This window comes from Vespula vulgaris, chromosome 11 (assembly GCF_905475345.1).
Source record: "Vespula vulgaris chromosome 11, iyVesVulg1.1, whole genome shotgun sequence".
Lineage (NCBI taxonomy): Eukaryota > Metazoa > Arthropoda > Insecta > Hymenoptera > Vespidae > Vespula > Vespula vulgaris.
Genome location: NC_066596.1, coordinates 6,129,310 through 6,156,889, shown reverse-complemented (window position 1 = coordinate 6,156,889; position 27,580 = coordinate 6,129,310). Strand labels below are relative to the sequence as shown.

At 30.4% G+C, this 27,580-nt stretch overlaps 2 protein-coding genes across 9 annotated transcripts in view; one reads left to right on the top strand and one right to left on the bottom strand.

The window, feature by feature from the left end:
• The window catches only part of LOC127067461 (sex-determining region Y protein-like), a 104,002-nt gene that overhangs the window by 69,443 nt on the left and 6,979 nt on the right, over nt 1-27,580 (top strand). The window contains exons 1-2 of one of the 2 annotated variants that reach the window (XM_051002392.1): nt 25,882-26,619; nt 27,000-27,134. In XM_051002392.1, the coding sequence (XP_050858349.1) occupies nt 27,017-27,134 (118 nt within the window). In that variant the 5' untranslated portion in view covers nt 25,882-26,619; nt 27,000-27,016. Of the gene's footprint in view, nt 27,135-27,580 lie in introns of those variants that run through there. The other variant, XM_051002393.1, reaches the window with a different exon arrangement.
• LOC127067456 (transcription factor Sox-10-like) lies at nt 1,474-19,216 on the bottom strand. 7 transcript variants are annotated; one of them, XM_051002372.1, is made up of 6 exons: nt 18,987-19,214; nt 17,433-18,438; nt 12,224-12,370; nt 5,441-5,774; nt 4,825-5,123; nt 1,474-4,445 (listed from the first exon to the last, which is right to left on the bottom strand). In XM_051002372.1, the coding sequence occupies exons 2-6, from the start codon at nt 17,729-17,731 to the stop codon at nt 4,190-4,192; spliced, it is 1,335 nt and encodes a 444-aa protein (XP_050858329.1). In that variant the 5' UTR covers nt 17,732-18,438; nt 18,987-19,214; the 3' UTR covers nt 1,474-4,189. The 7 variants fall into 7 exon arrangements, with proteins under 7 accessions (XP_050858329.1, XP_050858332.1, XP_050858333.1 ...); XM_051002375.1 differs by having other exon boundaries at nt 17,433-17,570; nt 17,878-19,213; XM_051002376.1 differs by having other exon boundaries at nt 17,433-17,536; nt 17,878-19,213.

The window sequence follows — 27,580 nt, the reverse complement described above, 5'->3', positions numbered from 1 at the left end:
ATGACTGGATAACGACGACGTGAATATTTTCTATTTTCTCTATTTTTGTTCTTTCTTTTATTTTGTCCTTTCCCTCTTCAAAAATGTCTACGTACGTCCATAATAGACATCATCGTACCATTGCCGATTAACTTCCTTCATTTCTTTTTTTTTTTTTTAATCTTCTTTTATACCAAATTTAAAAACGAACGATTAATAAATATAATATATCGGCGTGGACTTTAATTCATTTCTTTTTTCATTTTTTTCGAAGTTGAAAATAAATGATTAAAAATAACGACGAACGAAACCGTCGTTCGGTATTATTAATAAGAAAATTAAAAAAGAAATCATTTTTTTTTTTTTTTTTTTCTATATGCACGCATGTATATGTATGTATGTGTATACGTGTATATAGAAAGAACGTTCATTCGTACACGTGCATCTACTAGAAAAAGAGAGAGAGAGAGAGAGAAAGAGAGAGAACGAAAAAGAGTTAGGGAATGAGAGTGAGAGAGTAAGAGCTTGAGTAAGTGTATGAGTGACAGAGAGAAATAGAGAGAAAGAGAGAGAGAGAGAGAGAGTGACAGAGAAAACACATATACATACATACGTGGGACCCTCCTCTCTTTTTAATCTCGAGACGCGGATAAGTGGCATAAAAGTCGCGACATTCCCACGTTCCTTGTTGGACGGATTTCGATAAGCCTGTTTGCCCTTCGAAGCACGGAATGGTCCATTGCTTGCTACACTCTCAGACCATTAGGAAAAAGAAAGAGAGAGAAAGAGAGAGAGAGAGAGAGAGAGAGAGAGAGAGTGCAAAAAGAAAACAAAAAAGAGAAAGGAAGAAAGAAAAAAATAATTCGCTGATATTCGAAGCAGGTTTTCTTTCTTTCTTTCTTTATTTATTTATTTATTTTTTTTTTTAATTTTTTAGTTTCTTCTTTAGTTCTTTTTTATATTTTTTTTTGATACGTCTTGCTCGAAATTTCAATTTTTAGAGGATGGATGGAGGGATTAGATTTTGTGATTTCTTAAGACTCAACTCTCTCCTCTCGACCCTCGCTCACAAAAAAAAAAGAAGGATTCTATTATTTTTTTAGTTTTTGTCATTTTATTTTTCGTTCAACTCGCTTTCTTTGGGTTTTCGTTACTTTTTTTTTTCGTGCGACTTTGATTTATGTTTTTCAATATTCGCGTAATATCGAACGTGAAACAACGTGGACTTTGCTAAGTGAAAAGAAAAAGGAAAGAAAAAAGAGAAAAAGAAAATTGACAAAGAGAGAGAGAGAGAGAGAGAGAGAAGAGAGTAGCAAAGTACGCTAATACTTTTATTTCGTTTCATTTTAATTCATATTGTTCATTGATCTACTTATTTATTTCTTTTCTTTTTCTTTTCTTTTTCTTTTCTCCTTCGTTACTACATTCTTTTCGAATACGTAATATTAATTTTATTTTCACACGTCGAAGGATCGAAAAAATAAATCGATAGGATAACATTTGATATATAGATCCTCGTGATATAGATCATCGTATATCCTTCTTTATTCTTACGAACTAACACATACAATTCTTATAAATTACAAATCTTTTTTTCTGTTTTCTTTTTTTTTTTTTCTTTTCTTTATTAGTTCGTCTCTGTCTATGTTTGTGTATTGCTCTCTCTTTTTCTCTTTCTCTCTCTCTCTCTTTTTATCTATTTATCATTTCGTCTTTTTCTATCTATGTATATAGTTTTACAAGTTAGTTCAAATATAATAAAATAATATTTATATAAAATATAATAAAGAGAGAGATAGGGGGAGAGAGAAAGAGAGAGAGTGAGAAAAAAATATATATATACAGGGTGTGCCAAAAGTTTTTAGGTGGGCCAAAAATTTAAATAAAAAATTTGAAAACTCTTCAGGCACAAACTAAGCAGATTTTTTTCACGGCGATTTCACGATCCATAAGAAAAAAAAAGAAACACAGAAACAAAAAATGGAATCTACGATCAAAAAAAGAAAAAGTCTCGAGAAAGAATCGATTGTTCGTGTTTTTATCTTCCTCTGGTTTTATTTTATTTATTTCTTTTTTTTTTTTTTTTTTTTAATCATCCTGAAGAATCTTTTTTTCGATCGACCTAAAGAAAGACAAACCTTTGGCACGCCCTTTAATAAAATAAATATCTAACGATAAGTACGAAAGCACGGTATGTAGAACAGCTGTAGACGAATGTGTTAATTGACGTCTTTTTAACGTTAGATTAAAAGTAACCAAAACAAAAAAGAAGAAAAAGGAAACAAATTCTACTGTGCTCTTAATTAACTAATTAATTAATTAATTAATAATAATAATAATAATAATAATAACGATAATTATAATAATAATAATGATGATAATGATGATGAGGACGATGACGATGACGATGATGACGATGATGATAAAGAAAAATTATAAAGAAGAAGAATTTGAAAAAAATTATCGAAAGACGTGAGGTGAATCTGCGAATTATAATTTATTCATCGGGTAAGAAAGAAAAGGAAAAAGAAAAAAAAAATGAATAAATAAATAAATAAAAAATACGCGATGATCTTCGGAATAAAAAAAAGAAAAGGAGAAGAAAGATTGAAATAAATAAAAAATAAAAAAACAATAATAATAATAAAAAATTCACGAGTCGATGATTTCTTCTCATTCTCGATAAAAGTCGATGAAAACGATCAATCGTTGAATTTCATTGGATAGTTAACTAACTGCTGCCAAGAGAATATACGTACATACGTATATACATATATACTTACATACATTGATTTCTCTCTGGTAGTATCGCGCGAATCAACTCGTATTTCATCGGTTTATTTGAAGAACGTTCGCGTATACGACGTATGTATGTACAACGTGCTCGTGACACGGTGTATAATAAACCACACAGGCCTCTGTATCAATCATTATTTGATTTATAAAGAGTTCACGAGCTTTATATATATATATGTATATGCATATACATATATATATATAAAGCTCATGAACTCATATATATATATATATATATATAAAGTTCGTGAGCTCATATATATATATATATATATGTGTGTGTGTGTTAATATTATTAATTTTTAGATATTATTATTACTATTATTATTATTATTATTATTATTATTTTTTTTATTTTTATTACATTTAAATTTGCCGCAGGCTATACATATATACATGCATACACATATGTATATATAGATATATATATATGTATGTATATATGTATATATACAGTACATATATACGTAAGTATGTGATCAACAGCTCCGGCTGTTTGTTTAGCCTGAAATTCTTCGCTTTGGAATGGCCGCCTGTCATGGAATGATGTCATGGAGTATGTCAATTTCTTACTTCACTTCTATACTACTATTAACACTACTACTACTAGCACTATTATTATTACTATTACTACTACTACTATTATTACTAATATTATTATATTTACTATTACTATTATTATTACTCCTATTACTACACTTCTTCTTTTCTCTCCGTTGAAAAAAAAAAAAAAAGAAAAAAAGAAAAGAGAATGAAAGAAAGAAAAAGAAAAAGGAAAAAGAAAGAAATAAAGATACAAAAGATTCTTACCACGAACTACGAGAATTTTTTTCGACGCGAGTACTGCTAATACTGTAATTTTTTGTCACTCGAACGAACGAATTTGATGCAGGGAATTGAAAGAAAAAATAAAAAAAAAAAAAAAGAAGAGAAAGTAAAGTAAAGTGAAAAAAAAAAAACAGAAAAAAGAAACCAGCAGAGAAATATTTTGCGAAACTCGAAACGATCGATCGATCGATCGATCGATCGATTTACCTTCCTTTATTATTATTATTTTCTTTTTTTGAACACTTTCGTCCCTCGCGAATGATCTTTCTTTCTCTCTCCAATCGACAAAGAAGTATCGCAAAAGAAAGAAAGAGAGAGAGAGAGAGAGAGAGAAAGAACAATAATATATACCACGACGATAAAACAATTCTCACTCGGCGAATTAACGATCGTATCGTGTTGATCACTTTGTAAAGAAAAAAAAAGAAAAAGAAGAAAAAAAAAAGAGCAAAAAGAAAGAAAAAAAGAGAGAAAACAGAAACGTTCGGTTTCGCGAGAAAAAAAAAATAAAAGGGTAGGAGTGAGTGATGTGGGATTGGGATGGTAGGGGTAATGGGTTAAGAAAAAAAAAATAAAAAATCTAAATTTATAAATAATTGGGCCAGGCCTCGACGCCGTATCGATGATATTGGGCATAAGGCCCAGAGGGTACATGTGTATGGCTCATCTGCATCGAATGATGTGGTGGATTGTGTAATGGCGCTATGTGACCAACCGGTGGCAATGGCGGCTGCAATTCGTGATACCTCACCATCTCTTGGGTTCTATCTTCCCAAGTTATTTCGTTGATTGAATGTTCGGTACAATGACGTTTGCTAGGCCTTTCGGTTTCATCCTCGTATCTGTGAAACATACGTTTTACACGTACACGCACATACATACTCGACAGACAGACAGACACACAGATAGATAAAAAAAAATGTCGACGATAATTCTCAAATGAATTTAATTCAATAATTATAAAAAAATATATATATCGTATATTATATTATATTATATATATATAATATAATATATATAATATTAATTTACAAAATAATTATAAATATATATGTCTATATATATATATCTATATATATTTATATTTATAATTATTTTATATATATATATACACACGAATAGATTGTTGCTCGTTTTAATAATTTTTGCAAATTTGTCATCGTTTATCTTTTATTCCTTCATTTATTATTATTTTATTTCTTTTTTATTATTTTACTCTACCTGTTCAATATCCATTGATTCGTGGTAGTAGTTGATACAGGTGGATATTGCACAGGTGCAACCTGCGGTGGTAGATATTGGTCCAATTCGTTGCTCTCGACTTCGCACTCTTGTAAATTTAATGGAAGATTCAATCCAAATGTTCCAAGGCCGTTCAATTGACTCTCTTCGACCGGTAAACCATCCCCAACTTCGATATATCGAAAATCAACCCCAGATGGTTGTGGGGATTCGACCGACGTCGTACTGTTTACCAATTCTTGATGATAAAACGTATTGTTTTGTTGATGTTGATTACCCTATCAGAACAAATACACGCGATATGTTTTCTTTTTTATTTATTTTTTGTTTCTTTCCTTTGAATGATTCGATATAAACTAACGAAGATATTAAAAAATCAAATAAAATCATTCGAGAATATAATTAGACTCTAACGATTATATACGAGAGAAAATTTATTTAATAAATAAATTGAAGAATGAAATAAATTTATATACAAGAAAAATTATATCGATATTTAAGGTTTTAAAAATAGATTTAAAAAACGATTTAAAAAAAAACAAACAAACAAAAAAATACATATATTTACATAATGATTTTTTATGTTTGTTTTTACCTGATTGACGTAATGTTGACCTCTAGGCGTTGTAGGTGGTGTTGGTAATGACAATCCTTGATTAGGTGTCGTAGATGGCGAAGAATTAGCACCGCTCTGAGGTGAATTTGGTCCTTGTACTCCTCTAGGACTCATATCCTCTTGTTTCAAGGACTTCGACACGCTAAAAATCAAATTACTTTGGCTTCTCGATGGTGAACTATCACGACCCGACGGTCCATTTGGTTTTCGCCGTCTAGGCTGATATTTGTAATCCGGATGTTCACGTTTGTGTATAACTCGAAGACGATCGGCTTCTTCGATAAATGGTTTTTTATCGTTATCGGAAAGTCGTCTAAAAAAAAACAAAAAATATGTGTGCGTCTATGTGAATATTAATTCGTTCGTTTAAATCGTTCAAATTCATATCACAATATTTGAAATTCGCTTATAGAAAAATGTGCATACATTTTTACTATTTCTAGAATTTCTGATACGATCGACCTTTCAATATTTTTTCTAAATTTTTCATAAATTTGAAAATTTTTTCTCAAATTTTAAACACGGTAAAAAGATTCGATTTACAAAATATAGAGGAGAGAACGAGTTATCAAGTAAGATTTCCAATCGTCGAAAGAAAGAAAAGGCCAACCCTTCGATTGCTCTCGATGGCGTCAAAAAAAAAAAAAGGAAAATAGCGGAGGAAGAAAGCGAAAAAGAAATGAAAAAAAAAGAAAGAAAAAAAAAAGAAAAGAATAGCCAAGAAAAATTACTCGGCGAAATTAAAGGAGAAAAAGAGGAAGAAGAAGAAAAAGAAAGAAAAAAAGAAAGAAAGAAAAAAGAAAAAAAGAAAAGAGGAAGAAGGAGAGAAAAAAAATATTTCGCTCTCACGTCCTCTTTCGAATAATTTCGAAAGAGTTGTTAGAGAGAGGGAGAGAAGAGAAGGAGGGATGATGATAGTGTGGTGGTGAATAACGTTAGATCACGTTAAAATTATTCAAGAAGCACGTTCACGCGGGTTCTGTTTTAAGCTGTCGTCGGATTAACGTGATTCACGTATGACGCATGCACCGCATATTCTGTTAAAGACGGTTCGGTTGAGGGCTGAGGATGGAGGATCGAGGAGGTTGAAGAGATGAAGGGAGGAGATGAGGGATCGAAGAGGAAAGAAGAGGAGTTGGAGGGACGGAGGTCGTCGTGTAAAGAGTCTCGAACGTTTCTATCACCATCCGATTCTCTCTTCTTTCGAGGAAGAGTGAAGAGAAGGTGCGACTTGCGAGATTGCGTCTGGTTAGTGTTCCTGGACTGGCGTTAAGTCTCGAGGAGTCTAAGCTCGTAAAGAACGCGCGAAAGGCATAACCATAATGTGTATATATGTATGTATATATATATGTGTGTGTGTGTGTGTGTGTGTGTATGTGTACTCGAGAATAAGAGAGAGAGAGAGAGAGAGAAGTTTTGTGTTTACGTTCCCACTGGGCTCTCCTTAAAGACCCCTAAAGAACGATAAGGTTTTCCGGTATAATATGGCGTCACGAAGTGTTCTTAAAATTTTTCTTTTTTTTTTCTTTCTTTCTTTCTTTCTTTCTCTCTTTCTTTCTTTCTTTCTTTCTTTCTTTAATTATTTTTATTTATTTATTTATTTATTTATTAATTTTCTCCTGATATGTACGCATGCATAGGTCTCTCGTAATTTTATTTCCAATCGATCATTTCACCATCATTTTTATTAGAGAGATATTCTTTTCTTCGCGACGAACGAAAATGTTCGAACGTTCCTTTGTTCCTTTCATTTCCGGTGTACGTCGATCGAAATTTTATTCTCTTTCTTCCAATATCCTTTCTAATCGATCTAATTTCTATTGTTCTTCGAGGAATTGGATTTCCATACTTACGAACGAATTTATTCAAATAAATCATTTACATCAATCGTTGGCGATTTATTTTCAATCTGATTTTCAATCGTTCGTTCGTTCGATCGAATTTTTTTAATTTAATGTAATCATTTAAAAGAAAAAAAAAAGAAAGAAAGAAAGAAAGAAAGAAAGACAAAATTTATTTATCTTCATTCAGTTATTTAACTCGTGGTTGTTATTCTAATAAATTCTAAGAAGATCTAATCTCGTTTTAATTAATCTTCTCTCTCTCTCTCTCTCTCGTTTTCTTAAGATAGAATAAGAAGATGAAAATCAGAACAAGAAATAGTTTCTTCGAATGATAAGAATTAGAAACTAAACCGAGAATTAGAGACGTTGCTTAGATTCTTATCGATCTTATCGATCTTACTCATCTATAAACGTAACTTTTCCCTCTCTCTCTCTCTCTCTGTTTCTCTCTCTGTCTCTGTTCCTCGAAGTACCAATATACTCGGTGTCTCTGTCTCTTCGAAATTTAAATCCCACGTCTTGCAGAGCTCTTGACCAGCTCGAATGTACGTGTGTACATTAAAAGCAACGTTTTGCATCCTCGAGTTTAACGGATATATGTTTTGTCATGTCTTTAACAGCAGAAAGAGAGAGAAAGACAGAAAGAGAGAAAGAGAGAGAGAAAGAGAGATAGATAGAGTGTGACAGAAAGAGAAAGAGAGAGAGAGAGAGAGAGTAGCATCTGGTCAATGGACTCTGTCTCGGGTTGACGTTTTTTCTTTTTCTTTTTCTTTTTCTTTTCTATCTTTCTTTTTCTTTCTTTCTTTCTTTCTTTCTTTTCTTATTTTCTCTTTTTTTTTTTTTCTTTACCCTCCTTCGGCCTACCAACCAACGATAGGCTTCTCTTCGCAGCCTCTTTTTCAAACGCCAGATGCAACCCAGGATCAACCAATTAGGTTTACTACACTCTTCTTGACTCTCTTATCATTGAGTATCGTCTCTCTTTGATCGAAATTCGATCTCTTTTTACGTTCGATACAACGAACGATTTCATTATAAATCCTCGATAATATAATTAATTGCGTAGATTGCTAACAAACTCTTTTTTGTTTATACATATTAATATTTATATATACGTATGAATATTATAAAAATATATATATATATAAAAGATGTAAGATAACATAAAAAAAAACGGATGTACAAAGATAAAAAAGAATATGTAAAAGAGTAATTTAAAGAAACATTGATTTCGTAGATGCAAAAATAACAAAAAGATTCAAAAAAAAAAAAAACGTCGCACTTGATATTCTCTCCATTCAATTCTTACAAATCATCTTTCTTATCTTCCTTTCTTCTTTAAAAAAAGAAAAAAGAAAAAAAAAAGAATTACTTAATTCTCCAAGTTATTCTATCATATAATTAAATAAAATAAAACTCCTACCATCCAACCACCCATCTCCCACATACATAATATACACGTACACAAAATATATACACACACTTATATATGTGTATGTATATATATATATATATATATTCAGATATCCAGGTGTAACTATATTGGTGACAGAAATAAATCTCTACCATTCTCGTAAGAGTTTTCGTCCACGTACGATTCGTCCGTTTGTAAGGTATCACCATTGAAGATATTAGAAGGCGTGTTTGCCGACAAAAAGAAAACAGATATCACGGTTCATCCTTGGCGCGTGCTGGCAGCTGCCGGCCGGTTCCTGCTTGAGATAAAGGCCCACCATCAAGAATATCTATCTCATAACAACACAATACGTTCCTTGTCCCTGTCAGGTGAATTTTTCCGAACCTGCCATTTCTTTTTTCTATTTTTCTTTTTTTTTTTTTTTAATTTTTTTCTTACTTTTTCTTACTTTTTCTCTTACTTGTTCTTTCTCGACATTTTTTTATATTTCTTTTTCATTTTTCTTTTTTATTTTTTCTTTGTGAGAAATACATATATGTGTGTGTGTGTGTGTGTGTGTGTGTGTATTAATATATTGTTGGTTATTATCTTATTTAAAAATGTTATTATTCTTTCCTTTGAGATCCTTCTTTGAGAGAATTACAATTTTTTTAATAAATATACGAACGTCTATACAGACGCTATCTCATCTTTATTTGAATAAAAATAATTTCTAAGATTTCTAAAAGAAATCTCCAATAAACACGACTTCGAGTTATCTAATGACCCGGATATCTGAGAAAATCAAATACATGAAGATTATTCAAATTAAATTAATATCAGCGATTTTTCAATGAAACTCAAACAAACACCATTTCGAATTATCGATTAGAAAAAAATATTTCACACTTAAAACTTCGTTTAAACACTTCTTCGGCCCGATTTAACGTTTAAATCGTTCTTTCCATTGAAACAGTCACTAAAACTTTACTGACTATATTCTCAAAATAATTTACATCCTCGGTAAAAAGTGTTAAGTGACGTTAGGTCCATTTTAAAGGTGCTAAATAATTACTTTTTAAGAAGTTAAAAAAACTCTTTAGTAACCTTCCTCTTTCTCTCTCTCTCTCTCTCACACAAACACACACATAGTACACTCTCACTCTCTCTCTCTCTCTCTCTCTCTCTCTCTCTCTCTCTCTCTCTCTCTTTAATTTCAAAATTCTTTCAATCGTCATTGATTTTTTATTGACGATAAGATAATCGAATATTGATATTATATTCCATAGATATCCCATAAAAATTCTTCCGCGTTTATTCGTTCCACTTTCGAGACAAGTCGAACGAACGTTTCGTTGGGAAATTGATCGGCTATCGGATCGACTATCGGATCGGATCGGATCGGATCGGATCGGATCGGATCGGATCGGATCGGATCGGATCGAATCGCGATCGAGTCGGTATATAATAAAATGATTCGCTATGGGGGGCCTTGTCGGCGGGTCCTCTGATGATCTCTTGTGAGACTCGCTGGGGGCCCCTCGTTAGGCCCAACCAGGAAATGAAATCGTCTTCGAGTCATCTTTTCTCTCTTTCGATTTTACTTAGTCAAATACGTATAACTAAATTCTGTCCCTTTCTACTTTCACAATTTGATATAACATAGAAGAAAAAAGAATATCTAATTTTCTATGGCTTTTAAAGAAAAAAAAAGAAAAAAGAAAAGAAAAGAAAAGAATTATAGTTTTTAATGATATATAATTAATGATAATACGGTATTATTTTTTATATATATTTATATATGTGAATCATAATAAAATTATAATTTTCGATGATATATAATAAACGATGATAAAATATTATTTTGATATATGTATATATATATATATAAATGGTAATAAAAATATTAAGTTTATTTAATCAATTTTCGTTGACAATTTTTTTAAAAGAAAATTGTAGACCGACTATCGACTGTAATGTTTGAAATATAGTATCTTCGTATCGAGCGAATTATATTTTTTATCTTATAGTTTAATTTACAAGAAAATATATATATTTTTTCTTCTGGTTTTTTTTTTTATTTTATTAATTGCAAATATTTTTTATTGATCGTAAATAGTATTCTATATATATATATATACATACATATTTAATTCATAGCTCGAATTTTATTTCGCTATTTTTATTTTTGATAGATTTTTCAAGTTTTTCAAGGATCCAGATCATACGAAGTATCAGTTAGATGTTGAATATATTCGTCACTCGTAAATTCAACACGATTCACATTACTTCTTTCGAGCAACAGAGACACTTGTAACATACCACGTGTAGTCTTTGGCGCCACGTGGTAAGAACGTGTCTTTAATATTATATACACACACACATACACACATACATATATATATATATATATGCATATTTGTTCGTAAAAGAAAAAAAGAAAATATATAAAAACAAAAACAAAAAAAAAGAAAAATAATGATAGAACCAAAGTGTCCCATAAAATATATCATTTTCACGTACGTATCATCTAACGAATCATTTTTATTTGTATTAATCATTATTTCTATGATACTTTATTAACTAATATTAAAATATTATACGATTTTGTTTTATTTAATATTAAGGTGATGATTGATGGTAATAAAAAAAAAAAGAATAAAAAATAAAATCGATAAAAAAAAAAAGAGAGAAAATATCCTTATCTCTTTCACACGCACATATATATATATATATACGTATATAAATATATATATATATTTTTTTTTCCACGAAGTAAAACGCTCTTGCTTAAAGCTTAAAGATCATGAAAGACGATTCTCCTCTTTCTACATGGCCGGGTGCTCGCAGCTTGCCAAGTTCGCATCTGTGAGAATCGTTCTTATCTGATCGAGAATGGAAAGGCAGCCGATTGAAGACACGTGGTGCCGATTAATTTTATCGGGACGGTGCCTTTCCGACTAACCACGAGACGGAAATTCTTTAGCCGACACAAATACGATCGAATAATATGAAAACGAAATCAAATCTGTTATCTTGAGATGTTTCAAAAAGAAAAGAGAAAAAAGAAAAAGAAAAAAGTAATCTTATATCTATTTCCTACATATATCTACACTTATTCGCGGATAAAACGAATGATAAATGTGTTATTTAAAAATATCAAAAACGTGTATATAAATATATATGTGTGTATGTATTTCCTATTATCTAAAATTTTTCAAAGATCACTATTTTGTCATCATTATAATATATAAATATATACATCTTGTTTTTAATTATAGAAATATTTTTGTGTTACATTAAATGATAAATGTGTCACTTTTATCAAATATCTATAAGTATACGTGAATTCGTTGATTGTAAATATATTTTAATAAAACAAAACAAAATTTTCGATTATCTTGTTCAGAACTTTGCTCGAAAAGGATCATTATTTGATTTCTCGTCTTCTAACACTTTCTCTCTTCAATATTTTCAATAAAAAAGAACGTACATTCATTTGATTAAACAGATCAAACTCACCGCCACAATTTTCCCAAAGTTTTCGAGAGTTCGGCGTTATGAAGTTGTGGATGTTGATCAGCCAGTCTCCGCCTGGCAGCTTGTGCCCATACCATGAAAGCGTTCATTGGTCTCTTCACGTGTGCCGCCCTTTTGTCGCCAGAGCCCCTGCAATTAGTAGACATTATCTTCATTGGAAGCGATTTTTTGTCACCTATCCTTTAAATCTTCGACTCGCTCGATCTTTCGTCTATTTAAAATAATAATAATAACGAGAAAAATACATTTTTTTTAAATATCAAGAATATCTTATTATTCGCTCTCCTTATAGAATACAAAAAATAAAGCCAGAGGAAAAGAACAAAAAAAAAAAAAGAAAAAAGAAATAGAAGAAAAAGAAAAAGAAGAGGAAGAAGAAGAAAATAAAATGATAATATTCCGCTAGATAATCCGCTGACTTGCAGAAGGAAATAAACGGTGGGCATCGTTTAAGGATTAGAATTTTTACCTAAACTCCCCCTACACCCTCCGACTCATCATCGTTCCTACATTCAACCCCCGTACCACTCTCCCGTAACACCACCAATACCACCATCACTCTCACCACCATCTTCATCACCGTTACCACCAACCCTTCTCGTTTCTACCGATCTACCCAGCGAGCTTTTATTTCTAAGGCTCGCCTTAAAATAACACTGCCGATGTTAAAACGTGTGACGGCTTTCGAATGGGACGTATCCCTTTCTTTCCAAGAAGATGACTTCATAAAACTTTAACCCTAGGTCCTGAACGAGAACGTGACGGACGTGATTGCTGCCACCTCTGTCTTTCTTTCTTTCTTTCTTTCTTTTTCTGACTCTCTCTCTCTTTCTTTCTTTCTTTCTTTCTATCTTTGTATCTATGTCTCTTTCTATTTCTCTCTTTTTCTTTCTCTCTCGTGTTTTCTTTCTTTGATTAATCGAACTTCGTTCTGATCATGCTCGGTTCAGTTTCTTTTTTTTTTTTTTTATTCTTTTTCTGATCTCTTTTTATTTTTCTATTTTTTCTTTTCTTTTCTTTTCTTTTCTTTTTTGGTGTATATTGCATATCGAAATGTAAAATTGTCAAATTGGAGAAGTAGTTTTTATATATGTATATAATTATAGATAATTGTAGTTATATATAAATAAATATATAAATTATGTGTAATATAAAAATATAATATATGAATATTTGTTATACTGTATATGTAATAAATTAATGTAATATGTGTGACGAAATATTGTTAAGAAATTTATTATTATCATTTCTTATTATATTTATTAGTAATTATTATAATACTCATTCTTTTATTATATTCAATGACATTTCAATAATAATAATAATTTTATATATAAATACATACATACAATATTCGTCACTTGTATCCTCATTTGTATAATATACCTATAATTTAATATAATAATAATTTATATATATACACACACATATATATATATACACGCACAAACGAATCAACATGATTAATATAACATAATGGCAGATCGATTATTAAAAAAAAAAAAAAAATAAAAAAAAATAGAGAAGGGAGAAAAAATAAAAAATAATTGATCGATCGATCACAACGACAAAAGACAAACGGGCCGATAAAAATCGACATGGCCTTTAGAGGTATTCGAATAGAGTCTCGTATATTTTCGGGCTCTTTGAAATAAGAGGGGCGTTAAATCCGTGTGTAAACCGAAAGAGCCGTTTGTAATTAGCGTGGGCTCACTAACAAGGCGGTTTTCACGGCGATGGTTCGTCGCAAACGCAAAGCTTGGACGAACGCGCGCGCACGTTTATGGTTTACCTAGATACGCAAAAAAAAAATTTTTTAAGTCTTTACACCTCGTTTACATCGACTTACGACTTATGTTACTACTACTACTACTATTACTACACTACTACTACTATTACTACTACTACTACTACTATTACTATTACTAATGTTTTTGCTAATAAAACCTATTCGACCTAACACGTTTGAAACGTGACAACATTTCTAACACGCTTTTTTTCTTTCATTTTTTTTTTCTTAAAGCGAAAATCGTTTTGGGGAAAGTTTTTGAAACTTCTCTCGCAATAACATAAAATTAAAAGCATAGACATTCTAATATAAATTAATGGAAATTTTGTTTGCCCTTTCTTTTTTCGACTTTTGATTCTTTAAAGAGACGACATCAACACATAAAAATTTAATCGCGAAAGAGATCGCGTGGAAAAGTATATTTATGAAAAATAAATAAACTCTCGTAATAATTTCAACTTTCCGATATAATACAATCGAATATCATACATTAACTATCTTATCAATTCGAGATGAAAAAATATAAAAATTTATTAATCTACGTGATCGAGAGATATCGATAAGCTAGATCATTCAAAAGGATTAAACAATTCAATATTCAAAAAATAATTACGATTGTCTGATGTTAAGAAGAAAAGAAATTTTGTTATTGTTCAATTAATTTTTGTTTAATATCGAGACTCTATCGATTTGATCGATACAATTAAATAATAGATAGCTATCGATAAATATGTTTCGTTAAATGTAAACTTTCAGGAGTTAATGTAAATATGGACGGCAAAAAAAAAAGAAAGAAAGAAAGAGAGAGATAGAGAAAGAAAGAGAGAGAAAGGGAGATACATAAATTCTCATAGAGAACTCTCATGGGAATTAAAAAACAGTCGATTTTATCGGGCCCCCGTATCAGTAGAAATAAACACGGTACCCTTTACTACACATCCCGAGATAACTCATATAATTGAGAGTTAGCGATAAGCCGGCTGGCACGTAGACCGACGCCGCACGAGAGAATATATCCAACTCTGCATTTGTATAATCATTTTCAGATACGGCATTACGATTTTTAATTTGTGTATTTTTCAACGTTCAATCTCTAGAAAAGAAAAAAAAAACAAAGAATCCTTAACGATTAATTTTTAATTTTCTGGAAAAATCTGGTCGGACTGGGATCAATAAGTTTTGTAAGAATTTGAAAAGAAAAAGAAAAAAATGAAATAAGGAGATCGTCGACGAGTTAGAAATTTTCTAATCATTCCACTCAACCCCTCCACCTCTCTGTTCTTTCTGTCTAACGTTTGATTCGAAGAGAAATCGCGTGATGTTTGATAAAAAGATAAAAAAAAAGAACAGAAGAGAGAAATATGAAAAGAAGAAGAAGAAAAGTGAGAAGAAAAGGAAGAAGTATGTTCTCTGCCAAATAAAAACCGTCGTATAATGTATATGATAATAATGATAATAATGATAATAATTAAAAAAGAGAGAAAGAAATAAGAAAAAAAAAAAAAAAGAGAAACATTCTATTCAAGGTTCTAATCTCGCATTACCGAGAGGCAATTAGAAGACACCAGAACACCGTGCACTCTTTAGTTGCGTCATTTTTCTCGAACTTAAAGGCCATCGTCGATTATATCGAACGAGTTGTTACACACAGTCCGACGGGATGCTGCAATGTATCTCTTTGATCATAAAATCTTAATAGATATATATTTCTATATATTAAATAATATATTATATATAAATTTCTTTATATATATTAATATATAAATTTCTATAGATTAAAAAAAAATATATATATATTTCTTTTTGCTTTTCTTTCTGTCTCTATCTTTGTCACTCTATAAACACACACACACGTGTATGTATATATATATGTGTGTGTGTGTAAATATTGTATGTACTTGCAGAAATTTTATTTTTAATTAAAAAAAAAAAAAAAAAAAATTTCCTTATTTCTTCTTTTCCTTTTTGTCAATTCTTGGAAACAGAGAACGCCACGTGATGTAAAAAGGAACGGTTTGAAAATAAACGCAGAAGAGTGAAAATCTAAGAGGAATAAGTATTATAAGACATTGCGATCGGGTATTAATTAGCTAATTTCCGTTAATTGGCAAGCGAGGACATTTTTCTTCGCTTAAGTCGTTTCCCAGGCCGTGGAAACGGGTGCGTCATAATTGAGTTAGCGTCACGTATTTTTAAAACCTCTCCTCCTCCTCCCCCTTCCTCCCTCCTCCCTCTCCACCCCATACTCCTATATCTTCCATCGTCTTTCTTCGCGTTTTCTTATATTTTTTTTTCCTTTCTTTTTCTTTTCTTTTCTTTCTTTCTTTCTTTCTTTCTTTCTTTTTTTTTTTTGCAAACTTTTCTCTCTTTCAACACTTTTCACTTTTCTTTTTTCTTACACCTTGTATAAGTATGACTAACTTATGATGATTCATCAAATAATAATCATTATTTTTATTATTATTATCATTACTGTCGTTGTAATTATTATAATTATTATTATTATTATTATTATTTCATGAAATAACAATAATGATGTTAGAGTGATTTGTAGATTGAATTGTTTGGATTAATTGAATTATCGTTTGATTGATAAAATAGTGATCGCTGTTTTTTTTTTTTTTTTTTATATCTATCTGTATATAATTTCATTATTTTTTTTTTTTTCATAATTATCATAATTAATATCAACGGTGAATTCAAATACGCGATAAGAAATATTGTAGACAAATATTGTCCTAATCATTCTAACGTAGTTTACAATTATTGAAAGGAAAAAAAGGCACGAAGTAAAAATAATAAAAAAATTAATTTCGAGATAAAACGAGACCGTTGTTCGTTCTACGCTAATTTTCAATTATCTTTTAACAAAAATTAGAAAAGATTAGAAACTTGTTTAACGTAGAAAAATATAGAGAAAAAGAAAAAGAGAAAAGAGAAAAAAAACATATCTAAATCAAATAATCGAATTTGAAATAAGACGAGACCGACATTTACTCGACACTAATTCCGATTATTTTCCAACTAAAAATTAAAAAAGATTAGAAAGTAATTTAACAGACCGAGAAAAATACTAACCAATACGATACAATAATTAAATTTGACATAAAATCCATACCGATATTTACTCGACGCTAATTTCTATTATTATCTAAAATTAAATATTTCTAAAAATTAAAAAAGATTAGAGCTCAACGAAGATAAAATACAAAGTATAAATGATGAAAGAAGAACTTTTAAATTCGAAATAAAACGAGATAGATATCTACATACATACACGCACACGCACACACATACACACACACATATATATATACTCTCTACGTTTTGTCCTTGATCTAATTTTGATTATCATAGTAATAATTAGAAAACGAAACGCAAAAATTAGAAAAACGAGCTTACTTAGTAGCAACCGGTACTAATGTCCAATCATATCCTTGAAGAACTTTAGCGACGGCAGCACTGATTCCTTCACCACCATTGGGCCCCATAGCTCCCGTAGATGTCTTTCCGTTATTGTTGTTATTATTATTATTATGACTATTATTATTATTATTATTATTATTATTATTATTATTATTATTATTGATACTCCCATTGTTAGAATGATTATTATTATTATTATTATTATTATGAGGATTATTAGCGTTATTAGAATTGTTCGTAGTAACCGAATTATCACCCATTATGTCGTTCATCATTACGCGATGAATTATTTTAATCGCGATCACGGAAATGTTCCAATAAACAAACAAACAAACAAACAAACAAACAAACGAATCAACGAACGAATGAACGAACGAACCAACTAACAGGAAAATTGTTTATATTATGTTATCTCACACACAGATAACGGTCATCGTCCGGTCCACACTTTTCTTCTTCTTCTTCTTCTTCTTCTTCTTCTTCTTCTTCTTCTTCTTCTTCTTCTTTTCTAACGTTCGAGTAACATCGATTTATCTCTCACGCTCATAATCGTTTTCTCGTGGTCATCGTAAAAGAGAAAAAAATAAATAAATAATATAAAATAAATAAGCGAATTAATGAAACGCAACCGACGAAAAGAGTCATGTGTAACAATGTCTTCCGATATCACCAAAAAAAAAGACGAGAAAAAAATGAAGAGAACTCAAAAAAAAAAAAAAATTGGAATTGAAAGAAAACGACGTCACTTCGAATCTTCTTTCTTCTTCTTTTCTTCACCTAAGTATTTCCTTTTGTATAACTCGAGAGGTAATGTGTCTCGATCGATATATATCTTGTCTCGATCAAATCATTATATTAATTATGCTCTCACTTAATGACGATTATTATATTTCCATTTCTGTCTCTCTTTCTTTCTATCGTTACTCAATTTTAATGAATGAGAAGATAAGAGAGAAGAGATAAGAATTGTTAAAAGTGGACACTAGAACAAAAAAAAAAAAAGGTCACTGCACAAAGTTCTTTTTCTTTTTGTCCTCCGTTATGAGAATGTTCCGATTGCAAATGTATCGAAAATTATTTCCCATGATAAACTATCCCTTTCTTCTCGTGTGTATATATATATATATATGTATATACATACACATACACACACACATATATATATATATACTTCTTCTTTCTTTTTTTTTTCTAAAATCAATTGAACTCAAAATCGAAGCAAAAAACAGACAAACAAAATGTAAAAAAGAAAACACACTAATAACAAGAATTAATAATAATTATTGTCAAAAAGAAAATTAGACATAGATATATATATATATAAATATATAAATATATCTTTAAGCGTGAGAAAATGGAATGGACGAGGATAAATTAAAAACAAGAAAAAAGGGATCGAGAAAAGGTAAGAAAGGAGACAAAAGAAAAAAGAAAAAAAGAGAGAGAGAGAGAGAGAACGGAGGATGATAATACTGTCGTTGTCACACACCAAACAAAATTATATAAATAAAAAAAAATATATATATATACATAGATATATATATTGAAAAAAATGAAGAGAAAAAAAAAGCAGAAGAGAAGAAAAAGAGAAACAATTTTCTTTCTCAAAACGAGAATCTCGTTAACTCGCGTGCGTATTTATGTTGTTATATTCGCGGAGGATTTCTAGCTGACGGCACGATCAGCTCTCGAGTGAGGTGGTTGCATCGCCTCGGGGCAGTTTCCAGCAGGAAACTATACGAGAGAACAGAGACTCGGGGGCGGAGCCGAAGACAACGGCCTCCGGACACTTGTTGCTTCGTGATCGCTACGAGACCGCGTGCCAGTACGAGCAACACCAAGAACGGAAAGAGAGAGAGAGAGAGAAAGAGAGATAAGGACAGAGTATATATGTAAGGGAGAAAGAAAGAGAGAGGGATAGAGAGAGAGAGAGAGTGGAAGGGAGTTAAATAAAACTGGTGGAAGAAAAGTGGGGGTAACTCCCTCGAGTTTGCGTGGTGAACATGAGAACATAATTTCAGTGTTAGAAGAGAAACCTTCTACGATCAATTTATTCTACGTTCTTTTTTATATATGTATATTTTCTTTCTTTTTTTGTTTTATTAATTTAATAATATAACTCGACGAGTTCGTACATACGTACGTATGTACGTATAGATCGATTAGATAGACGACGTATGGATGTAATAATGGCTAAATTGATTTAGTGCAGATTTATAATTTTCTTTTTTTTTTTTTTTTTTTTCTTTGTTATTAATTATTTGGAAAACTTTTTCTACGTTCAGTTAATTTACTTTTCTGTTTTGCAAATGAATAGTTCGTCTGAGGAGAGATAAATCGTATATTCGTAAATGAATTATTTCGATTTGTTTCTATCGAAATAAGATTTTTTATACGTGTTGTTAAATTTTTATTAGATTATAATATTTTAGAAGATTGTTAGGTATACTTAATAATAGATGAAATCCATCAAATCTATAATACAAGTCTACAAATCAAAATACAACTTATTAATTATACATACATATATACATACATACATACATACATACATACATACATATATATATATATATACATACGTATATATTTAGTAATAGATAAAATGTATTCAAATCTATGACCGAAGTTACGAAAATTAAGTAGACGTATCTATTACGTTTATTTTAGGTTCTATATATCTATCTCTCTCCCTCCCTATGTCTCCCCTTCCATCCTCCTTTCTCCCTCTCTCGCTCTATCTCTCATTCCTGGATTTATCTCCCATCCTTCTCTCTCATCTTTCTACCTCACATCGAATAGTAACCATGGTTACGATGTCCTACGAGAGAAGAACCAATCAGCTTCCTTCTCCCTACTCTAACTCTTTCATTCTCTATCTCTCTCAGTCTTCTCTCTCTCTTTCTCACGTCACACATACAAATGTATTTTACCTACCATCCTACCCCTTCTTCTTTCATTCTTTCTCACTCACTCCTTTCTCTTTCTCTCTTCTCTCTCTCTCTCTCTCTCTCTCTCTCTCTCTCTCTCTCTCTCTCACTCTTTTCTTGTCTCCGTCAGTCTACCTTCCGGCAATACGATTGGTCGAACTATCATGTACGATAATGACGTCGACAGAAGGAGTGTGCGATCTCTCTTGGCAGTGGACCAAGAACGGTTGCACTCGACATTGCATTCGTCGTTGCACGTTGCACTTCTCGCGTGGATGCCGAGAAGCCAACACCTTATCGATTGCATCTATATATCTATATCTTTTATATCTTTATAATTTCATATACGTGTATATATATTATATTATTTTGTTTTCTTGTAGAAATAATGAAATTTTTGTATTATAATACATTACATTGTGATAATGTAATTTAGAAAGAAAAAAATTATTAACGAAAGTTATTACCATTATTACTTCTAATTTATATAATTTATATATATTATAATTAATAAATATATATATATAAATATATCAGTATAATACATATACATATATAATAGATATATACTCAAATATTTGTTTTTTAATCTATATATATATGTATATATATCTTTAAAATTTGTATAATTTCTTTATAATCTTTGTAATCCTTATAATTTTCTATAAAGTCAAATTATCAGCATTTTTATATATTTTTTTTTTTTCTTATTAAAAAAAATATATATATGTAATTACGTATAAATAGGTATATATCTATATAAGTATATAGACTTGATTTTTAGGAAATGTTATACAAGGTGGTCAACAAATTGCAATGGAGACAATCGTCTCGATTCGATGACAATGCAAAAACGTATCTTGGCTTACTTCTCCGTTGGGGGTCTGAAAAGTTGCGGTATCGGCATCCCAGGGGGTTTTTACATGTGTCGAGTGCCCGATGCGCTGCACCGAACTCGCCGCCCCTGAGACGTCTCTTCGGGTCCCTTTCAAGTACCCGACGGGGTATCCTGGACCCCCAAGAATTATCAGAATCATTATTTTATAGTGTCACGACCGGTAGATCGACGAAATAAACATAAAAACATTTCAAAATTAAATTTGATATTCATCTATCGTCCATGTTTACGTTATAATTATTATACACTGTGTATATATATATTATATAATATAATGTATTAATCAAAAACTTTGTATTCATAATATTAATCCTATTATAAGATTAGGATACATGTTTTATTTAGATTTATAAAATTCTAAACTGATTGCTAAGATCCTAGCAAAAAATTCACGACAGAATAAACGTCATCTTTCATTAATTTATAATCTCGCTATAAAACTGGATAATAATTTTATGAAAATAATTTTCATTGAGGAAAGATACGAAAGAGAAAAAGAAGATTCTAAATTCTAAAGTCGATTAATAATCGTAAAGATCGTTTGAGATAATCTAATTTATAGTTTCATTAAGAAGATAAGATAATTCAATCGATTTCATCGTTTATATAAATCTTAGATCGATCATTTAGAGAATTTAATCGTATTTTTTATTACAATCGATTTTGTTGTTTATACAAATTTTAGATCGATCATTTAAAGAATTTTATCGTATTTGTTACACACACACGCGCGTACGCACAAACACATATATCGTTCTAAAAGAAGATCTAAGAAATTTTACAATTGAAGAAAATATAATTGAAACAACGACTCGATTTTCTTTCGAGTTAAATAAATTCGAGTTAGTAGGCGTATCAGGCGCCATAGAGTGGAATTTTCATCGAAAGAAATTCTGATTCGAAACGGTGCTTTTTCGAAACGGCCCTGAAATCCCGAAGCATGCGTATTACGTACTTACGTACAAAGAACGAACATCGGCACATATTGACGCCACGTGGAGCCCCGGGATGTTTACCATTGCAAGAGCAAAATTCGGGCTTCGTTGAAATCAATATTATTGTTCGCCGGTCGTTCTAAATTTGGATTAGCGGTTAGCGACGAATCACGTATCCATCTCACGATTGTGAGATACTTTTCGACTACGAAACGAAACGAAACACAAGCATCTAAACGTTCATATTACATTACTAATTATCTTGATACTTCGTTAATACCATCTTCATCGAGAAAAAATCAATAATCGATCGTGTTTAAATAATGAAAAATTCGAATCTTCTATAAATCAAATGCATACATTTTTTCTTTTTCTTTTTCTTTTTTTTTTTTTTTTTAATGTATTAATTCCATCGTGGGTGATGAATTATTAGTAATAAATCTACCTATCTCCCTCCCACCCCCATAAGAATTCCAAATCGATAATCGATCAGATTTAATGATGACTCGTCGTAAATTCTGAGCTTGCAGAACTCAATTATATATGTGTGTATGTATATATATATATATATGACATAAAATTTTAAAACATTATTAATCTGACTCATAACCGTTGAATTATTACGTATAACCCCATAAGAATTCCAAATCAATAATCGATCAACTGTAACGATGACTCGTCGTAAATTCTGAGCTTGCTAGAACTCAATTAAGTATATATATATATATATATATATATATATATATATATAAAATATAAAATTTTCAAAATTATTAATCCCATTTGTAATCATTGAATTATTATAAATCATAACAATATCAAATCAACTCAATCTTATGGGATAAAATTTTTTTCAAATATTATCAATCCAATTCGTAGCTAATCAATTACGGACAGATTAAAAACCCATAAGAAAAACCCAAATTGATGATCGATCAACTGTAAATTCCATGTTACCCTAGAACTCGATCGTGTCGCACAAAATTTAAAAAAGAAAAAAGAAAATAATTATCGATCATCTTGTGATTAAAAAAAAAAAAAAAAAAGAATTACCCGCTGCTGTAAAAAAATTCGATTAAAAGAAAATAAAAAAACAAAACATCCCTCGTTAACGAAACGCCCTTAGTTAAAAAAAAAAAAAAAAGGAGAAAAAAAAGAAAAAAAAGAAGAAGAAGAAGAAGAAGAAAAGAAAGAAAAGACGAGACAAATAGAGATAGAAATAGAAATACAAATAAAAAAGAATAAGGGAGATATTAAAAAAAGAAAGAAAAGAGATCTTTCAGCAATTATTTTTACAGCAATTTGTACCTCTAAGTGTCTCTCCTTTTTAACTTAACTTAACATATTTTCTCTTTCTTTCTCTTTCTTTCTTTCTTTCTTTCTTTCTCTGCAACTCTTTCGTTATGAACCCCCATCGCCAAAAGTGCGAGTGAGACGTTCCCTTTGATCTCTATGAAAAAGCCGCCACACGGCATTGACCGTGGTTTATATACGCTCATCTATGGGGCACTGTCTTTGCTAGCTCACTCATTCATTAAATTCGTTGTATAATTAGGCGCACGAGAGGAAAGACAGAAAACAAGTCGTCTTTACTCTACTTCTACCTCTCTCTCTCTCTCTCTCTTTTTCTCTATCTATCTATCTATCTCTTTCTCTCTTTCTGTCTTTCTCTCTCTTTCTGTGTCTATCTGTCTCTTTTTCTCTTACGAACGTTAAGATGAGACTCTGTACCGAAAATTGACTCGTATACCATCCTATTTGTCTCTTTTCTACTCGCGAGAATTTGCCAACAAAAAGAGAGAGAGAGAGAGAGAGAGAGAGAGAGAGAAAGATATATAGATATCCTTCAGACGATGACAGAGTATCACGAAATTAAAATTACTTCAAATTTGTAAGAGAGACAGAGAGAGAGAGAGAGAGAGAGAGAGAGAGATCATAATTTTCTCATGAAAATCTAATCTTAAGCTTGATAAATATAAATCTTTTATTTTGTTCATACGTATAATATATATAAGATAAATCTTCATAAATAATTGTTCTAATAAAAGCAAATTGTTGTATATTAACTTAGAAGATAATCAGGCACATATATTCATACATACATAAGATACATACATACATACATATATATATATATATATATATATATTTATGTGTGTTATAAATCGTTAATTATACCTATTTATATATAAGAATAAATATACGTAATAATTAGTAAACTGAAATCATTCATTATTCGTTTATAAGATAATCATTCACATACGTATGTGTATATATACATACAATATATACATACAATATATACATATATATAGTATATATTTTTTATATTTTTGTATACACATATATATATATATGTATATGTATGTATATATGCATGCGTGTTACTCGTGTCAGAGAGTCGTCACTGCGAGGTGTTAACATCGAGTCAAACACAACTCAGACACAGACTCTATTGTGTTGAGAAGAGGGAAGAATGCTACCTAACTGGCTCGTACAACCTGTCCATGTCGACTCATCACATCAATCTTAGAACTAATTTCATTTATCTATAACGGGAAGAAAGAGAGAAACAAAGAAAGAAAAGAAAAGATAGAAAGAAAAAAAAAGATAGTAAAATTAAGCACACTCCAATACAAATTTCGTATTAATTTATACTAAAATAATACACACACACATATATATATATATATGATCCTATAAAGTTCATTTAATTCCTATCAAAATATACATATCGTATCAATAGATATATTAAAAGTATGAAACGAAAGTTGATTCCAAAGTTCCTAGATTGTAAACCCCCAAAAATTTCCTAGTTGTAATTTTACGAAGAGAAAAAAATAATAGCATAGAAATATCTCGACAAAAATTGATTCTTAAAATCGTTCAAGTATTTCTTTTCAGATATAATATCGCGATGTCTCCATTAATAATATAAACGGATTAAAAATTTGTTAAAAAATGTGTGCAAGAGATGTGCATTCGTGCACATAAAAAATTAATTTTGCAATGGGCATATTGATTTGCAAAGTTTTTGTTCGGATTATACAAAAAATTTCAAAAGATCATGAATGAAAAGAAAAAGAAAAGAAAAAAGAAAAAAGAAAAACGTAGGACATATCCAAAGTTAAAAAAACAAAACGTAAGAAAGTTCATTCTATTAAAAACCTAATGACAAATTCCTTTTATTTACTATTAAAAAATTATAATTTCACTCAGAACGACAAAATATACACACGCACACATACACACATACATATACCTCGATTCTAAGAAGATAAAAAATAACAAGATAAAAATAGATAAAATCGAAAAAAAAGAAATTTTATCTTCGCCAGAAACATTGAAAAATAATTATTAACGATATTAAGAATAATAACAAGAGGAATAAAAATGACAATAAGAATAAAATGAAGAATTATGAAGATTGGTGATATTAAACTAAATCCACTTATACAAATTTTCACCCCCACCCCCACCCCCACCCTTACCAGTGGTAGGTGGTCCACGGAACCGCCTCCACGATCTTTCTTCCATCCAACGTTTCGTGCGTGTGCCAGACGTGTGCGGCTCGTTTCAGCCTCTTTTGTGTGGACCAACCTGTGCGGCTGGCCTCTCGCAGTCATCCTTCGAGCTCTCACCGATTTCTCTCTCTCTCTCTCTCTCTTTCTCTCTCTCTTTCTCTCTCTTTCTCGATCTTTCTGTCTCTATCTCTGTCTCCATCTCTGTCTCTCTCTACCTTCCTATCCGGTGTCTTTCTACTTACTTTCGTCAGTCTCACTCAGTCGGCCATCGGACTTTAACTACATTCGCATCTTCTCTCGGTGATAAACGAGTTAAAAGTATCAAATTTCGATCGTCATCATAGTAATTCGTTATTGGATTTTTTTAATCGAAAGAAATATATATATATATATATCTTATAGAATTTTTATTTCGATTCGTCTAAAGGGAGAAAAAAAGAAGAAAAAAAGAGAGAAGAAAGGGAACAAAGGAAAAGAAAAATTTTAATTCGATAAATAATAATGTAATGGATATTGTGAATGATTAATATGAAGATTATGAAGGAGAGATCAATCGTAACGATTACGTTAGATCGAAAAGATATGTGTGATCAATACGAAGAGGAAAGAGGATCGTCGATAAATAATAATCGTCGTTTAATATTTTCGAGATATTACTTCGAGGAATCGAGTTAAATACTCTTAAGAAGTTAAGATAGAAACGTTCAACAGGGTCAAGGAATATATTTCTTTTCGAAAGAGAGAGAGAGAGAGAGAGAGAGAGAGAGAGAGAGGTAGAAAGATATAGAAAGGGAGTGAAAGAGAGAGAGAGAGAGAGAGAGACGGATAGACAGACGAAGAAAGAAGAAGAAGATAACATCATCATCGAGATAAATTGTGAGCTCTTAGATAACCCGAAACTAATTAACAGATTCATCTTGAGAATCCCAGAAGTGGATTATTTATGATTATATATCGAAAGATTTAATGAAAGAGAAGAATATATATATATATATGTATGTATGTATTTATTTATATATATATATTTTTTTTTTCTTTCATTACTTTAACTCGATTAATAACAATCGATGATATACTCGTTATCATCCAATAAAATTATTTTCGTATCGATTCTAAATACTTCTTACTAAATATTGCCGTCTGATCTGTTTAAAAAAAAAAAAGGAGGAGAAGAAAAAGAGAAGAAAAAAAAATAGTTTTCGATTTCTACGAACGAACCGATCGATAATATTTTTTATTGATACTGTGAATTTTAGTGTACGACATAAATAAGATGGAAGGCCATAATGTTAATGGTTTGTCTACTACTACGTTGGAAGTTAAACCTGGAACTTCTGGTATTGAAAATTGCAACAATAGCTTGGACGACGCCGTAGGGAAATTATTGCAAGGTTTGAAAATTTTTTTCTAATTCTATGGGTTTCTTTTTCTTTTTTTGTTCTTTGTTCTTTTTTTGTTTTTTTTTGTTTTGTTTTTGTTTTTTCTATAAATATATTCGGGGATGTTAAATATTTAATTGTGCGATTTGTTATAAAAAAAAGACGAGCCGAGATTAAAATTAAAAATTAAAAATTTCTCATGATTCATTATTATTTATTGGAGAAAGGAATAATTTGTCAAACAATCAAAATATATCGTCGACGTTTGAATCTTCTTATATATTTTTATATATCTATATATAATTGAATATTTAACACGAGAAATGATGAGGAGAACGCAAAGAAAAGTCGCAAGTTAATATCGAAAGAAAATTCATTCATTTCGAATAATTCGATAATAGGATTCATTTTTGAATTTATTGAATTATAAGTTTTATAAAAAAAAAATGGTAATTCTT

What these genes read in the sequence shown, in the direction of transcription:
- LOC127067456 (XM_051002372.1), bottom strand. Translation starts at nt 17,731, where the DNA reads ATGATGAACGACATAATGGGTGATAATTCGGTTACTACGAACAATTCT. An exon ending in TTAGTACCGGTTGCTACTAA is followed by an intron (nt 12,371 to 17,432) that starts GTAAGCTCGTTT and finishes TACTAATTGCAG; the next exon opens with GGGCTCTGGCGACAAAAGGG. An exon ending in ACTTTGGGAAAATTGTGGCG is followed by an intron (nt 5,775 to 12,223) that starts GTGAGTTTGATC and finishes GTTTTTTTTTAG; the next exon opens with ACGACTTTCCGATAACGATA.